Source organism: Prinia subflava, chromosome 13 (assembly GCF_021018805.1).
Source record: "Prinia subflava isolate CZ2003 ecotype Zambia chromosome 13, Cam_Psub_1.2, whole genome shotgun sequence".
Taxonomy (NCBI): domain Eukaryota; kingdom Metazoa; phylum Chordata; class Aves; order Passeriformes; family Cisticolidae; genus Prinia; species Prinia subflava.
In genome coordinates this window covers 2,055,236-2,071,383 of record NC_086259.1, presented here as the reverse complement: position 1 = coordinate 2,071,383, position 16,148 = coordinate 2,055,236, and the positions used below count along the sequence as shown (strand labels likewise).

Genomic DNA, 16,148 nt, shown 5'->3' with positions numbered 1-16,148 from the left:
TTCCGGCGCGGGCGGTTCCGGTGCGGGCTGTTCCGGACCGGGCTGTTCCGGCGCGGGCTGTTTCGGACCGGGCGGTTCCGGCGCGGGCGGTTCCGGTGCGGGCTGTTTCGGACCGGGCGGTTCCGGCGCGGGCGGTTCCTGTCCGGGCTGTTCCGGCGCGGGCTGTTTCGGACCGGGCGGTTCCGGCGCGGGCTGTTCCGGCGCGGGCTGTTCCGGTCCGGGCGGTTCCGGCCCGGGCTGTTCCGGCGCGGGCTGTTCCGGCGCGGGCTGTTCCGGCGCGGGCTGTTCCGGTGCGGGCGGTTCCGGCCCGGGCTGTTCCGGTCCGGGCTGTTCCGGTGCCGGTGCCGCCATGGTGGGTCCGGGCCCGGGCGTGGCTCCGCTGGAGAACGCGAACCCCCTCATCTACCGCCGCTCCGGGGAGCGCCCCGTGACGGCCCGCGAGGAGGATGACGAGCTGCCCGACGCCATCGACGACCGGGAGATCTTCGATATCCTGCGGGGGCGGCGGGCAGGGCAGGGCCGGGCGGGCAGGGCCGGGCGGGCCGGGCGGGCCGGGCCCTGGGGCAGCGGCGCTTTCCTTAACGTGCACATCTCATCCGCTCCATCAATGACCCCGAGCACCCGCTCACCCTGGAGGAGCTGAACGTCGTGGAGCAAGTGCGAGTGAAAGTGAGATCCCGCCGCACGCGCTGCCTCAGCCGTCCGATAACTGATTGCCTTTAAATAATATTGAAATATATTGATAGCGCTCCCTAAACACAGTGCTGGCACATGCGGAAGTGTGAGGGGTGCGAGCGCTGTGTCTGTCCGCAGGTGAACGATGCTGAGAGCACGGTGTCGGTGGAGTTCACGCCCACCATCCCGCACTGCAGCATGGCCACGCTCATCGGCCTCTCCATCAAGGTCAAACTGCTCCGCTCCCTGCCCGACAGGTTCAAGGTGAGCCGCAAACCACCGGCACAGCAAAGGGGGGGCTGTGTCCGGGAAAAAAAAAAAAGGCAAAAATAATCTGACTAGCTTGTAGTGAAAAACAACTAGAGCTTTATTCATTTTTTTGTGGGAAGCAGAGAGGGCAGTGGGCTCAAATATCAGTGCAGAGTTGTGGTTCTGAGGGGAATCACTGCAGTGCTCTGGGGCATGGCAGGAGGAGAGGGCTCACCCTTGTCTGAGGCAGGCTTAAGCACATGCAAATGCAGTCTTAGACTTCTATTTTATTCTGTTCTATAGAGCACCTGATAGTGGCAAGAAAGCCCTTTCTCCCTTCTTTTTATTATTATCTTATTTTTATTAGTTTGAACTTCACTTTCCAATGTTTTGTTGAACTTGTCCCCTGTTTCTTTTGTGCTGCTGTTTCAGCTGGATGTTCATATAACACCAGGAACACATGCCTCTGAGCACGCAGGTAAGGCTTTAGTCCTCTCTCGTGTGGTTTTTATATTTGTTTTAATCTTGAAAATGATTGAGGAGAGAGATTCCCCCAGCTGCAGAGTGTCTGGGACTTTCTGTGCGTCACATTCTGGGGGATGTTCCAGAACAGGAACATGGAGTGTCACTTAGTGTCACTTAGATTGTCCTGTAGTGTTCCTTAAACATCTCAGGCAGCCTGTGCTCTCAGACAGTCGCTGATTTGCCTGAGCCCTGGGAAGAGGGGAGGAAAGGGGATTTCTGGCGTTACAACCCCGGAGCAGCTCCCTGCTGCTGCATCACGGGCAGCTCACTGCAAGGCTGGGTGGCAGAGGGGCTCTGCCCTCAGGCAGCAGCTCTGGGCTGCACCCTCAGAGCTGCAGCACCGTGGCAGCTGTGACTGTGGCTCAGCGTGAAGACATCGAGGCCCAGTGTCCTGACTGCTTTCTTGTGGGCTTTTTGTGCACAGTTAATAAACAGCTCGCTGATAAAGAGCGTGTGGCAGCTGCTTTGGAGAACTCTCACCTGCTGGAAGTGGTGAATCAGTGTTTGTCTGCTCGGTCATAATTGCCTGGTGAGGATATCGTTGGTATTCTGGTCTGTGAAACTAATTTTGTGTATAAGTGGTGATGTTACGATTTACATAAATCTATGAGCAAAATAAAATCACTTAAATTCTCTTGAAGACATGTTTCTCTGCTCTTTCAAAAAAATAATATGTGGGGAGTTACTTTACAGACAGCTACAAAAATGTTATGAAAATTGGCTTTTTAATTGTATGAGTCATTGCATCAGTACAGTTTTCCATTAAAAATATTTTTCAGCCTGTTTTTAACTGGTTTCTCACTACTGAAAATAAGTTATAAGCTGCATTTTAGAAGTGAATTTTGCACACTAGGCTTCACAAGTACACCAAGATAACTTTTAGTTAAAATCTTTACGTTCCTGTGTCAGTTTCAGACTGCTAATCCAGTTTTACTTTCAGACATCCCAGGTTGTGCAAGCTGGTGTGTGCAAAGCTGGACATTTAGCAGTGAGTGTCCATGCTTCCAAATCGTGTGTCTGGTTTAATTGTCTTACTTTAGATCAGCCAAATATGGAGGGCTCTTTACATCTGAGTAAACCATGATGTATTTTTAATTACGACTTCATTGGGATGGGACATACAGTATCTTTAAGGAGGTTTTATTTGTGTACCTGCAGTACAGGAGTCATTACCAGTTCTCATAGGAACAGCCCAGCAGGCTCTGCGGAAGGACTGTGCTGGCAGTGTTTTGACACTGAAGGACAAGTTTTATTCTGAATGCCTTGAGGTTTAATGCTGAAACCCAGCCTAAGCTTCTGCTTTGGGAACTGTGGCATTCACTAAATGTGGCAGACACTGACAATAGAAAAAATCATTAAGAATGCATTTAAATTTTGGAAAAGGTGTATCTAGTCCTGGACCACATGGAAAAATTACAACCTGCTGAAAAATCCTGTTGGGTATTTTGGTGCATGCACCCATTACAATGTTGCCTTTTTTGCCATCAATTTTCTGGAAAATAAGAAATACACTTTCTAAAAGTAGGTTGTGCTCACCAGTTTGATGGCAGTGCTGTGTATTGCAGTAGCATTTTCTCTGGGAGAGTCTCAGGTGCTGTTTGAAAAGGGTGAAGCTCATGGGCATTGTGTAAAGCTCAGCCTTGCAGTCCAGTCCAGTGCTCCAAGTGTGATGTCTAAAGTCACACAGTAAAGCAGGAGAGAAACAAAGCCAGACCTTCCCATTGCAGAGCTGAGCCTCCCTGTGTGCACAGGACTACAGAAAACCTCAGCAGCCTCAGCCTGCTCAGCTGGCTCAGCATCCTTTGAATGGGCAGCACTGCTGGGATGTATGAATGAAACTGCAAATAAAGACAGTATTTATGTAATATTCATATTGGGCAAGGAAGAGAATGACCCAGCTTTCCCCTGCCTCTCTCATTGAATCACTGAACTGATCAGTTCTGACATTGCCAACATTTGCACCACAGGTGAAACTCCAGCCACGGTGATGCGTGCAGGCAGCTCCTGGGCACCACGCTTGGCTGGTTTGATTTTGTTTTCTGGGTTTGGGTGGCTTTTCAAAAAGAAAGAAAATAAACTTCCCTCAGATTTTGGGGAAGAAAGAAATACAAGTATGTGTCAGGGGGGAAACAGGAGGATGACTAAGCTGCCGCCAGATTGCTTCAACCTGCACTCCAAACAGAGGAGGGATCAGTAAATCAGCTGAGCTTTGCTGAAGCTCTCTGCTTGGCATTCACCACTTCATAATACTAGTGTTAAATAATTTATTGGGATGTTGGCACTTGGCTCATGAAGCACACTGTGCACAGCAGCCCTGGGGATGCACTTTGTACCATTTACCTTCTCAGAGAAGCAACAGAATGTGTTTGAGGGTTTCCATTTTTAGTTAGTTGGGGGATGACTTTTCAGTAAGGGGAATCTGCTGTGGGTTTTCAGAGAAGAGGTCTGACCTGCTGTTTAGGGATGGAGAACCTGATTCCTTTAGATCTGCTGTGTTTGTTTAAGTGATGTGGATGTTGTATTTATGACAGAAACAACCACAGTGACTTTGCTGAAGGCCCCAAGCCCTCCTGTCCAGGCTCCTTCAGCTCTGTACTTGCTGATAATGTACCAGCAGTTCTGGTGAAACCCTTCCATCCTGCTTTTGATGTTCATTAGCTAGTTCCTGTTGTTTGGAGACAAACTGGGAGAAGAAAACACTAATTTGTTAGAAATATTTTTTTTCAGATGTTTATTATTCCAAAATGCCACCCCTAAATTTAGCCTCTGGGATGCTTTTTAATAGGACACATTCCATGTGTTCTGTGACCCTTTGGAGCAGCTGTGTTGAGTCCAAACAGCCTCATTGTAGTCCAGGAAAAATGCCAGGAGCAGACATCTGCTTTGCATTCCTGAGTTCTGGGCAGAATCTTCCAGGGGTGGCTGGATGGCATCCCCCACTCCCAGAGTGCATCCAAGAGCTCCCCAGGACAGCTGGATGCCATTCCCCACTCCCGGTGTGTCCCCAGGACAGCTGGATGCCATTCCCCACTCCCGGTGTGCCCCCAGGACAGCTGGATGCCATTCCTCACTCCCGGTGAGCTCCCAGGACAGCTGGATGCCATTCCCCACTCCCGGTGAGCTCCCAGGGCAGCTGGATGCCATTCCCCACTCCCGGTGAGCTCCCAGGACAGCTGTCTGTGCTGCCCCTGTCCTGCTCTGGGTGTGTTTGAGCCCTCAGAGCACGGCAGCCCCTCGGGGTGGGGGCAGGACCCCCCCTGCTCCCACGGTGTCCCTGCTGCTGCTCCCAGCATCTGAACCTGCTGCAGCCCTGCATGCCCCAGGTGCCCCGGTGGCTGGGAAGCAGCTCAGCAGCTTTGTATCCAGAGATGCAGCTGAACTGTCCATGGGAGAGCTTCACCCTTGCATGGCGTTATTTCTTGTGGCCCTGGGGTGGAGCAGCACACGCTGGAAATGTTAATTAATAAAAGCTATTTTGGTATTCTGGCCATGCTCAAAGTGATGTGTCTGCGTCAATAGAGGGCTTTGATAAAGATCTCCCTCTGGGGCTTTGATTTATAAACTCTCTGTTTTACAATTTTTCTTTTTTTTAGCTGTTAAAAGCATTTTCCTTTGGCCTGTCAAGCAGACAACTGGACCACTTTCCCTTCCTTTACCAAATGCACTGTTTGGCATAAATACGGACTGGAGGAGTGGCAGAGTGATCCTTTTTTCACAGGCAAAGAAAAGTTTGTAGTAAAATCTCTCTGATGTTACTAAGTAACAGTAAAGTAGGAAAGCTGAGGTGTGTTTAGATTTGTTGGTCTCACAGCCATTTGCCAGCAACATTTAATAGCACATAAAATTTTCATTCCACAAAATGCTAAAAATACAGGGCATTTTTACAAAATGCACGAATAGCTGAGAGCCCTCATTTTGTCCAACACACTTCAGTAGCTGCAGAAGACATTCTGTCACACTCTGTGACCTTTTTACCTATCTCTTATTACCAACTCATACATTTATTATTTTATGTCCTACATCTAAAGAGCTCTTGCATCCTGCCACACACAGGTTATCTCTATTCCTTTTCTTTTGTGGATCCAAGGAACAGCACTGTCTGCAGTGATAAAAACATCCTGGTTCTTTGGATGGATGAAACCCTGCTCTCAGTTCCATTCTACCTCTTCTCAGGGTCTCTTGCCAGCTGTCTCATCAGTTTGTTGCCTTGCAGCCCCTCTTTGCAGCACTTGCACCCTTCAGACAGCAAGGTTCTTGAACAGGAGGCAAGAGAGGCCCTGGTTCCTGCTGTAGCTCAGCTCCCAGAGCAGGAAAGAAATTAATGTCCACTAAATCTGGAAAAAATATGACCTTGGAATGAGGAGCAGCTGCTGCCCTTTGGGAAGAGAGAGAGAAATGGTGGGGATGTGCCACACCTGCCTGTGCTGCCACTGCCCTCACACGGAGCTTCTCTGCTGGAGGCTTTGTCCTTCCCATGGCAGGGAAAAGGGGAACTCCCCTCACCTCGTGCTGAACACTTCCCTCTGCTTTCCTGGCTCCCTGCCTGCCTGCAGGGGAGGCTCTGCGGGGACACAGCCCCAGCCTGGCCCCTGTAGCACATCCCTGCGCTGCTGCAGGGCATCGCTGCCCGCTGCACTGGCACACACAGCAGGGGACCAGCACTAGCACTGCCCCATAAACCCCATGCTTGGAGCTGACAAAGAGCTCTGGCCACTGGGCAGCCCCGAGTGCAGTGGCCAACAGGGTTGGGCACGGCTGTGGTCCCTGCTGAGCCGGGCAGGGCCCGAGTGACGGGCGAGGCATCACTGCCAAACCCTTCTGGAGCTCTTCCTCCCCGGTATTTTGGTGTAGCTTGGAGATGATGCTCTATCACAGCACTTTTTCCCCTAATCTACCCAAGTTAATTCCATCTGAGTTCCCATCAGATGTGCCACACGTGGCTTCGACTGAAATAACCTCAGGAGGTCCTCAGGAGCTTGCTTTAACCCCGGGATCCCTGGTAGCTTGATTTCTGCACTCTGCTAATGGGAGAGCTGGCACATGCTCTGCCTGAGGATTATAAAGGTATCTGAGCAGCAAAAACCTTTTCATTTCCCTGCAAAGTGACAAATAAATCATCTACATAATCTGAAATGCTTGCAGAGAAAAACAGTCAATGCAAACAGAGTCTGTTCTTTGTGCCTAGCAGTTTTAATACAACAAAACTAGTTTTTATTACTGAAAATCAGAAAGTGGTTTCACCAGCACTGCCAACTTAAAAAAAAACAACAACCCCCCCCAAACAAACAAACAAAACAAACAAAAACAAAACAAAACAAAACAAAAAAACCCAAAACAAACCAAACAATTGCTTTTTAGGCAGGAAGAAAATAATTAGGACTGAGTCATAAATTGTTTCTCTTGAAATTTGTACTGACTTATTTTCATAACAACACATTTATGCACTGGGTTTCTTAAAACATAGGTCAATATTGTAAAGAGCCTGTCAAATTCTACTTTCATAATGCTTCTTACTAATGACAAAATTGACTAGGAGCCTGAAACAGGAGATGTTTAAAAAAATTCCTCCCCTTTCCACTTACCATTTTGGGTCTGATCCTGATAGCTTAAGACCTTTAACTGAGGTCATCCTCTAGATTATATTTTTAGCATAGAAGTGATGAAGTTTTGTCATATTTACCTTTCTTTCTAAGGACAGTATCAGGCCATTCCTAGCAAAACAAGAGAGTGATTTTTTTTCTAACAAAAAGTAAGCATTGTATCAACTTTAATTTCGGGCATACCTGCCTTCCTTGAAGTGCATGTGTGATTTGGTTGTACACAGTCCAGTTCATGTGTAGTTTGAGCACTTGGCTGCACAGAAATACTTATGCAGTTACCAAGTCACACAATTAACTGGTTTTCTCCATTTTATGGATGAATAAATAAACACTGTAACTGAGATGCAAATTCTGTACACATCAGGTAATGCATCATACTAGATTAGCCCTTGCAATATATTCTGCTCATCCTTAAAACTGCAGGAATTTCTCTGGGAGCCGATGAAGCCGATGCACATTCCTGTGACATTCTTCAGCTCTTAAAAGCTGCTCGAGTCTTTCCCTGGCTCCAAAGGAATTGTGGCTCAGCGGGCAATCCCAGCCCCGATGGGACGGGCGAGACACGAAACGTGCCCTGGTCCGGCTGGGAAGAGCGAGAGCCAGCCCTGGAGCAGGCTCTGGAATACACAAATCAAACCAGATGCCAAGGAGAGGAAACGCCGGAGAGCTGCCAAGGCTGTGATGTAATGGCCCCGAGCAGCCGCAGGCGGGTCCAGACCGGGAAAACCTCTGGCCACAGGAGCCCGGGCTGGCACAGCCCGCACACCCCGGGGCGCTCCGGGCGGGGATTCCTCCCGCTCCCCGCGGCTCCCGGGCCAGCGCAGCCCGGCAAACACCGCGGGGTCGGCGTGTGACGGCAGGAACAGGCACACCCTGCAGCCCAGAGCAGGGAATGTGTGGGAATGGGGCGGGATGGGTCCCGGGCGGGCCGCGGTGCCGCTCCCGCAGACCGAGCTGCGCTCCCCGCACGGCGCCGCAGGGACGGCAGCGGCAGCGGGAGCGGGTCCCGCCCGGCCCTCGGGCCTCCTGCAGGGCACGGACAGCCCCGGGGCACAGACACTGCCCGGGCACCTCTGCCGGGCTCATCACCCTCGTCCCGGGCTCCAAGGTGTGATCCTGCTGGATTATATCCCTTTTTCTGCTTGCACTTGACCAAATCCCTTCACAAGCAAAAAATCAGTGTACACCATCCACAGCAGCTCTGTCCCTACACATAGTGATGGATTGTTCTTAAAACAGGATGTCTTTTCCATTCATAAAGCCTTTTTTTTTTCTTCTTCTTCTTTTTTAAGATGACACAGTTTCAGCTGAACTGAGATACAATTTATTTCGGCTGACTTGGTAATTATTGAAGCATTCCATTTTAATCTGGGTGATGGTTAATGAAATCTGCCATAAAATGGTTTGTGGCTTTAGTCTTTGTAGAAAAACCTCACAAATATGTAACAGATATGGAGTAATAAATGGGAACAGTATAGAATGCATTGTTATTTTCTGTCACAGCTAATCAAAGGAAGCCTATACATCAACATGGCTTGATGGTGCCAGGATGACAGACTCATTTCTCCAATGAACCATTTTCTTCTTATATGGCTAAAAAGCACTGCATCTGTATGAGATCATCTAGAAAAATCCTCCTTCTTGAAAAATACTATATTCTTTTTTGTTGCCTAGCTACATGCTGCTGTTACCTTAGAAGGCTGTAGATTCATCTGAATGATTCTGGTGGAGCTGGTGTGCTTGAACAGAGGACTGATGCAAATTTATAAGCCTTGTAAAGATATGAAAGAAAGGGGTGAGTGTGAAAGAAAGGCTTTGCAGCAAAGCAATTTACTGTGTATATCATATTCTTTTATGACATTAATTGTTGAATAAAAACCATTTCACCCCACAGCCTGGGGTACATGAGCAGGCAGTGACTGCCTGACACACACTTGATGTTTTTAATGTGAGTCTGATGCCAAGGAAACGTTTCCCTGGTTCACGTTAATTACTGCTGTGAGTAACTGTAGAGGAGGAAAAATAATGTTGAGGCCTGATTCTGATCTCATTTCCAAAAGTGACATGAAAAAATGCCATGAAAAGCAACCAATGTACTGAATTCCCTTAGCTCCAGAGAACGGGATGATCACCGAGCCTTTCACTGAGTATAAGCAGCTTTGATTGGGAGGTGAAGTGTCTAAAGCCCAAAGGTTTGCATTGTAATCTACCTGTCAAAAAAACCTCTGACTGGAAACTCCTCCTGCATGAGACATGCAGAGATTGAGAGCTGAGCAGTAACTCCTGTCACATTCCCAGTGTGATCAGCAGCTCAGCATGCCCCAGTGGAGGGAGGTGAGGTGAAAGCCTCGCTGAAGACTCAGTATCTGCTGTTCCTTAAACATGGGAATTTGCCTCTGGGAAGATGAACAGGGAAATGAAGTTATTTCTTACCTGCTTCCCTGTAACTGGTTTGGGTGTAGGGTGTCCTTGATATGCATCATGATTCTGCAGTTTTGTCTTTAGCACAGACAGACTTTTAGCACTGTGGTTTTGATTCAGATTCATCTAGTTGGGGCTGCCTTTCAAATTAAGATCTGCATTTGCTTTCACAAGATAACATTTTTCAAGTCTACTGCCTATAAACCCCTTTATATAAGAAACACACTTCATACCTTTCTCTTACCTCAGTCTGGGCTCATGCTTGCTCGCTGTATTTAATCATGAGCCTAAATTCTGACCATTTTATGTTTTTCTGTGGGACAGGTGGATAATGAAGCATATTATGATTATAGTAATTACATAATTTCACAAGAATAGAATCAGAAAGAAATTTGAGAATTTAAAATGGAAAAAAAAAAAAAAAAAAGAGAATCCTTCTCATTCTAGTGTAACTCTATAATTAGAATTTTGAGGGTTTTTACCAAAGTGTCTTGTATAGCAGCAGAGGCAAAGCAGGAAATGCCACATTCAAAAGAAGCAGAGATTCCTTTTACTGCTGTGGTGCAAATATGAAATTTGCCAAACTCAGCACATTCCAACTAGACAGATTCTGAGTTTTTCCTGGAAGAGAAGATAACATCTCTCACATCCAAATTCCCACACACTTTACATGGGTGATTTCACTCACCACAGGAAAAGACACCATAAATTCTGCACTAGCTTGTAAAGTACAAAGCTTTTCCAATTCAAATTCTTAAGTTTCCCCTGTGACTGTGGGGTTTGGTCCCTGCTTCAAGGTTTCACTTCTGAAATGTAAGGAAAATGAGGTTTCCCCACAAGGAAGACAAGAACAAGCTTTGTCACCTAAAGCAGAGGGGCAACTCTCTTTGATTCTGTCCCCTCTGGTTCTCACCAGGAGCCTCACAGGTCGTGCAGTGATTCAGAACTGAGGGCACCTGAGTGAAAAAAAATACATTAAACATTCCTTGTCCTTTCCTTCTTACTTGGCACACAGAAGAGGGCAGCACAGCTGAAGTTTCACTTTATATTGCAATAAACACTCTAGGCTGTGTTTCTGTCCTGTGTCCTCCCCTCAGCAGTGCATCTCCGTGTGGCTCTGAGTGCTGGAAGCCTCTTGGGTGTTTGAGCATCACAGGGCTGCTCCTGTTACAGGTTTTCAGTCCAGGGAGACTCTTCCTTCTTCACCCATCATCTTCATGGAAATATCCACATAATTACAATCTATCCAGATTCTCAGAGCTGCTAACAGGCAACTTTTGAAGCCTCTGTCCTGCAGATGTATGGAGAAATGAGTTCTGTGGGTTATCAAGGGTGGCTTTAGGCTGTTTTCTACCCAATTTCTTGCCTATTAAATGCTTAGCTCCTCAATAAAATAGAAGTAGGTCTCCAAAAATTTTACTCAGTCCTCAACTGATAGTGTAAACAGATGTAAACAGAAGAAAGCAGAAAACCTCATTATCCAGAGTGAAAGTCCACGGGAACATGTAGTTTGAGTAATCCGTGTTTCTAATCTGTACTTTCTGTCCCCTAATGTCTAAAAAGTTGTGTTAGTAAAGATAGAGATTCATGTTTATACATGGAGTGAAGAACTCCAGGTTCTAAGCCACAAGAGAAAACTACTACAGAAAGCTATAAAACCACTACATGTGTGGACACATGAGGGAAATCTTATTTTCTGCTTCACCATACAGTAAATGGGGGTGGGTAGAGGGTATTGAAAATCTAGATGTGTTAAAAAACAGTTAGAAAATTATGTAGGAAAATCCTACATGAAGAGCCTCTGGTGGCTGTGCATGTGGAGTTTTAATTGTGTTTATTGTGTTCTTATTGTCCATTCTTCTTTAGATATCTGCTACAGACAGCTGCTGGAAACTGGCTGTAAGCTGAGTCTGACCCAGGATGGCTCCTTTAATTTATTGTAAATAGCCTCATTCCTCTTGCCAAGAGCTATTGCTGGTAAACAATAAATCTTCCTCTCTCAGTTTGCTTCCTTAGCACTACGTAACTGTTAGTAAGACAGACAGCCACTTACTTTACCCACTCCCTAAACCAACTGTCTGTAAATTCAGAAACCTTTTCATGGTCTCTGAATCCCAGGCATTTCTTGTGAAGGGGCTGTGAAATCCCCACCAAGGAGAATACATCTTGCAGGAATTGTAAGAGGATATTCAGCATTCCAGTCACGGAGGGATGATGTATGTCACACACGTTGGCTATGACAGGTTCAATTCTGAAAAAGAGGAATTAGGGGTGATTAAAGAAAACAATTATGGAAATATCTTAGGTCATGTTCTGCTTTTACTCCGAACTTGAAATGCAATAGGGGCAAACAGCTGACAACATCCAGTACGTGCTGCGAGTCCAGGGGGATCCAGCACCCAAACTCTGCCTCCCACAGCCGGGGTAGCACCAGCAGCGACCACCCAGTCAGGAGGAAACTCGCAGCTGAAAAACTAAAACTGAGTGGGAATTTGAAGTGAACTAAGAGAGAATGCTTTCCCCAAGTATACCCCAACATATATTAGTAGTTTACTAACAGTCTGTGGAAAAGAAGCAGAGGAACTCCATGGGCACAGTGAAATTGGATCTGCCCCTTGTGCAACTCCTTTTTTTCGGAGCCGTGATTCACCTGGTTCTGCTGGTCATCAGCTTGTCTGGTACTGGAAGTTTTGTAGCTTACTCAAAGCTGTGAGAAATTCAGAGCAGCTGAAAGGTGAACCACATTTCCAGTTATTCTTGTCCCAAGTTATTTTTTGCACTCCTTTGCAAGGGTTTAAGAAAGACAGGCCTTTGCTTTACATTATGAGCCACAGAGTTAAACGTGCCTATTTTATCATTCTCTACCTGAAAATGCAAGCAGTTCTGCATTCTTTTGAAATGATCTTTAGAATATCTGGTCTGGAGCTGAGAGGAAGCACAGTAGCCATGAAAGGCTCATTATTTTTGTAGCTATAACAATGGATTTAGTTGTGTTTCTTGCATTTTCCCTTTGGCACTCTGTATGAGCTTTTTAAGCTGCATTGATTTCTATTGACTCCAAAGCTCATATTTCTCACATTATTGTTTCAGCCCCAATTCATGGCTACCACTACTCAACCAGAAATATTACCTGCCATTAAATCCATGAGTAATTGTGAGGGAAAGCTTGGCCCCTTGGCCGAAGGGGTGTGCTGCCTTCCCTCAGCAGCATCCAGAGGCAGGGTCAGTGTGGATGCGACTTTTGTCACCTTCTCACAGAGGAGTTGGTGCAGGGCTGAAAGCTCCCCCTCTGCTGGTTATTGTACAGTTAAAGAGTTCCTTGCTTTTACCCCATACATTAAGTGCATGACAACGGAGAATAAATATGCCAGATGTGAAAAGGTCTGACACAAACTGAACCAGTGAGCCCAGGGCTGTTCAGCTCACACTAATCTGTGATTTTAAGGGTGATGGTGAGGAAAACTTGATACCATATTTGCACTATGTCCTACTTTTTGTAGGATAAGGAAACAAATAAATGTTGTTTTCCACTTCCCTGTACCTCTATCTTGCTTGGGTTAAAACCCCAACATATTTCATGCTGCTGCCTCTGTCTCTCCTCCCAGTGGCCTGAGTGTGTCAGTTCTGTAATAAAAACAATAATAATATAAATGTTGCCATTTCTTTCCCAGTCCAGGTATTTGGGAGGTAGCCAGGTTTATGCTTCTGCAGGAGTAATGCTTCATATAACTTGGCAAGAACAGACCCATGTGAGTATCTCTACCATTTGTATAGAAATAACTTCACCCACATAAAGGCTGATTAATTAGACTCGAGCAGTGCAGATGAGCTGAGAAATAAGGAGGAGAGAAACCCACAACTTCAGTGTAGAGCCACACTGAGAACAATGCTGACACCCAAACCTCGCTGCTGCTAACACAGCCTTTGGGCTGTTCAGAATATTCCTATTATTCCTAATCAGTTGTGAAACAGTTCTGATGTAAGACAGCAGCAATCCCCCAAACTGGAATTCAGTAATATTAATTTGATGCAAAAAATATAAATGCTGTTTATAATATGGCAGTTGACCTTGAACAAACACCGATGAGGAAGAATCACATTAAGTTCATGCAACCACCAAATTTTTCCTTTTTAACCTGAAAATTCAAAGGAGAGGGCATTAGGTGTTAGGTTTTACATGCTTAGTTTAGTTTAGTTTAACTTAGTTTATGTCTGCACCCCCTGCAAAGTCTGTGCTTATCATTTAGACCATAAAATGCCCTCTGCACCTAATGCAGAATAAAGGAACTCCTTTGGCTTTGTTACCCCAGGAATACAAAACTGGAAAAACAGGATCAAACCACATGTTTTACATTTTCCAGATGAAGAAAAGCACTCACGCCGAGAGAGTGCACTAGAAATGAACACTGGCACTTCTCAAAAGCCTCAGGAAAAGTGAGAGGGAAAAGAAACAGAGAAAGAATACAACAGGAAAGAGATAACAGAAAAAAAGAAACTGGGTATACTACAACAGTGAAATGCAAAGAAAGGCACTACAAGTGGAAAGTATATGAAATGAGGAAAATTAAAATCATGCCAAGATGAAATTAAACTGAAAAAAAAATGTAAACCTTTTTTAAGGGAAAATTAGAAGCTAGAGCAATAGAAAATATGGGTTGAAAAGCAAGGCATGAGAATCTCTTTTAAATAGAAATAAATTATAGTTCAGGTATCTGTTAGAAGCATGGTCATGAAGAAGTGGAAATGGAGGGCAGGTGAGAAGGAGATGATCCTAAAGTCCTTCAAAGAAACTGAAAAATCACCATTTGAAGCCTGTGGACTCATATGCACCCCGCCGAAATTGGTGGGTGCCACAGTAATGTATACATGAATATACACTAAATGCAATAATTAGCAGCAAATAGGAAAAATACAGCAATAATTACCAGCAAGCAGAACTACATGCTATGTGAAGAGATATGTTTCTCAAGTGATTAACCTGAATTATCAGCTAATTCTTTCCAGCTTCACAAAATAGCTGGACCCATTAAGATCAAAAGAGGTGACCCAGCTCATGACCCCTGTGATTCCCAGGCAGAGGGGAGCAGGAAGAGCCTTGGCACCGTGCTGCTCATCCCTCCACGAACCAGCACAGCCCAAGGCCATCTCACTTTCCAGTAAAGGACACTCAAAGGACCCAGTGCCAGATCCTGAGCAGGATCCTGTGACCATGGTGGTATTCTGTAACTGCTAATTCATTATTTGTACCTGGGCGCTGGCAAAATACCCCAGTGTTTGCCATGGAATCCTGAATTTTCTGTGGGATTTCTACTGGGTATAATTTTATTTTCAGTCTCTTTTCCTGCTGAAACACTGCTCTCTCAAAGTTTATATTCATCACTTTGACATATGCCTTTCCTGATAGGTTTTGGCTAGCAAGTGGTCTGTCTCACATTTACATCATTAAAATATCCATAATTCTCATCAGCAAAAGGCTTGGAATAAAGCTTCTCTGAGTTGTGTCAATGAAATCCCCATTTTTAGTGTGTTTTCAGTCCAATAGTGCTCTACGTGGCACAGAAGTGGCACTGTCTCTTTGGTTCTGTTGCTTCTCAGATTTCTCTTTTTTCACACAGAAAAGAATTAAAAATACCCCCACTTCATATATCAACTTCTAAAGCGTGACCCTGACACACAGTAAAGGCAGGAAACAAAGTCTGGTGCAAAAGACATGAAAACTCCCTGAGAATAGTTTCAGATGACAGTGTTAGGCGGGAAAACCCCACATTTTAAGGAAGGCAGCTGAAGACCAACCATATCTAGGGGTGTATTTAGATAATTGTCTATAAATTCAGAACTATCAAGGTGATTTGGCAGATTCCAGTTTATCCAACTAAAGTAACCACACTGTAGTTCCAATGCTAACCATAATTTATTTACCATTCCAAATGCTAGCCAGAAGTTTCTAACTCAGTTCAGTTAGCTGAAGCACGTGTGTTTTGCCACCAAACTCTGACTATTTAAACTGACAAGGCTATTTCGGTTGCTGTTTTGTAAAACAGGCAGGGACAACTTGCTGCAAGCACTTGGTGATCTTTAACCACCACATTAACACTCCCAACACTTCCAGTTTATCAGCGTGAAGCGGCCAAAACCACCCCAAAAGCGTGGACTGGAGAATTATAATTGGTTCCCGAATATAACAGAATATTCACCCACTTAGCCCAATCCCACTGAGTTTTCTTTCCCTGACTTTATTCCCTACATCTCTTCGTTTCCACCAGCTCCCTATCTCTTGCCTTCTTTAACCTTGTTTCTGCCGCTGATTTGGAAACCCTAAAATTGACACGAATTGGATGGCACCCGTCCCCGTCCAGAGTCACAGGGATTTTCCCGCTCTGCTCTGTAATCTTTCGGGAGCAGGGCCCGGGGCTATTTTGGCCGTACAATGTCTGACATGTTTCGGTTGCTAGGTAAACAGCAAACTGTATACCCGGAGCTGGGTGAGCCATGCAGGAGACAAGTGTAGTTATCTGCTGAGTCCTTTCTTCACCCCATCACATGCGCATGACTGTGCCACTCATGAGATAAGACTTTCACTGTCTCGCTCTGCTGCCCAGGTGAAAGCGAGAGGAGAATTTGACCTTTGTGTTTGATGTCGGCCTCTCACACCGCTCACCCCGCACGTGGGGCTGTGGC

General features: G+C 45.8%; 1 protein-coding gene across 2 annotated transcripts; it reads left to right on the top strand.

The window, feature by feature from the left end:
- Positions 1-252: 252 nt before the first annotated feature.
- CIAO2B (cytosolic iron-sulfur assembly component 2B) lies at positions 253-2,089 on the top strand. Of its 2 annotated transcripts, none has more exons than XM_063410512.1 (5): positions 253-490; positions 592-669; positions 814-939; positions 1,357-1,402; positions 1,616-1,750. In XM_063410512.1, exons 1-5 carry the CDS (start codon positions 350-352, stop codon positions 1,624-1,626), a joined length of 402 nt encoding a protein of 133 aa, XP_063266582.1. In that variant the 5' UTR covers positions 253-349; the 3' UTR covers positions 1,627-1,750. The 2 variants fall into 2 exon arrangements, with proteins under 2 accessions (XP_063266582.1, XP_063266581.1); XM_063410511.1 differs by lacking the exon at positions 1,616-1,750 and adding an exon at positions 1,874-2,089 and having other exon boundaries at positions 254-490.
- Positions 2,090-16,148: the final 14,059 nt, after the last annotated feature.

What these genes read in the sequence shown, in the direction of transcription:
- CIAO2B (XM_063410511.1), top strand. Translation starts at nt 350, where the DNA reads ATGGTGGGTCCGGGCCCGGGCGTGGCTCCGCTGGAGAACGCGAACCCC. An exon ending in ACGACCGGGAGATCTTCGAT is followed by an intron (nt 491 to 591) that starts ATCCTGCGGGGG and finishes TAACGTGCACAT; the next exon opens with CTCATCCGCTCCATCAATGA. An exon ending in TGGAGCAAGTGCGAGTGAAA is followed by an intron (nt 670 to 813) that starts GTGAGATCCCGC and finishes GTCTGTCCGCAG; the next exon opens with GTGAACGATGCTGAGAGCAC.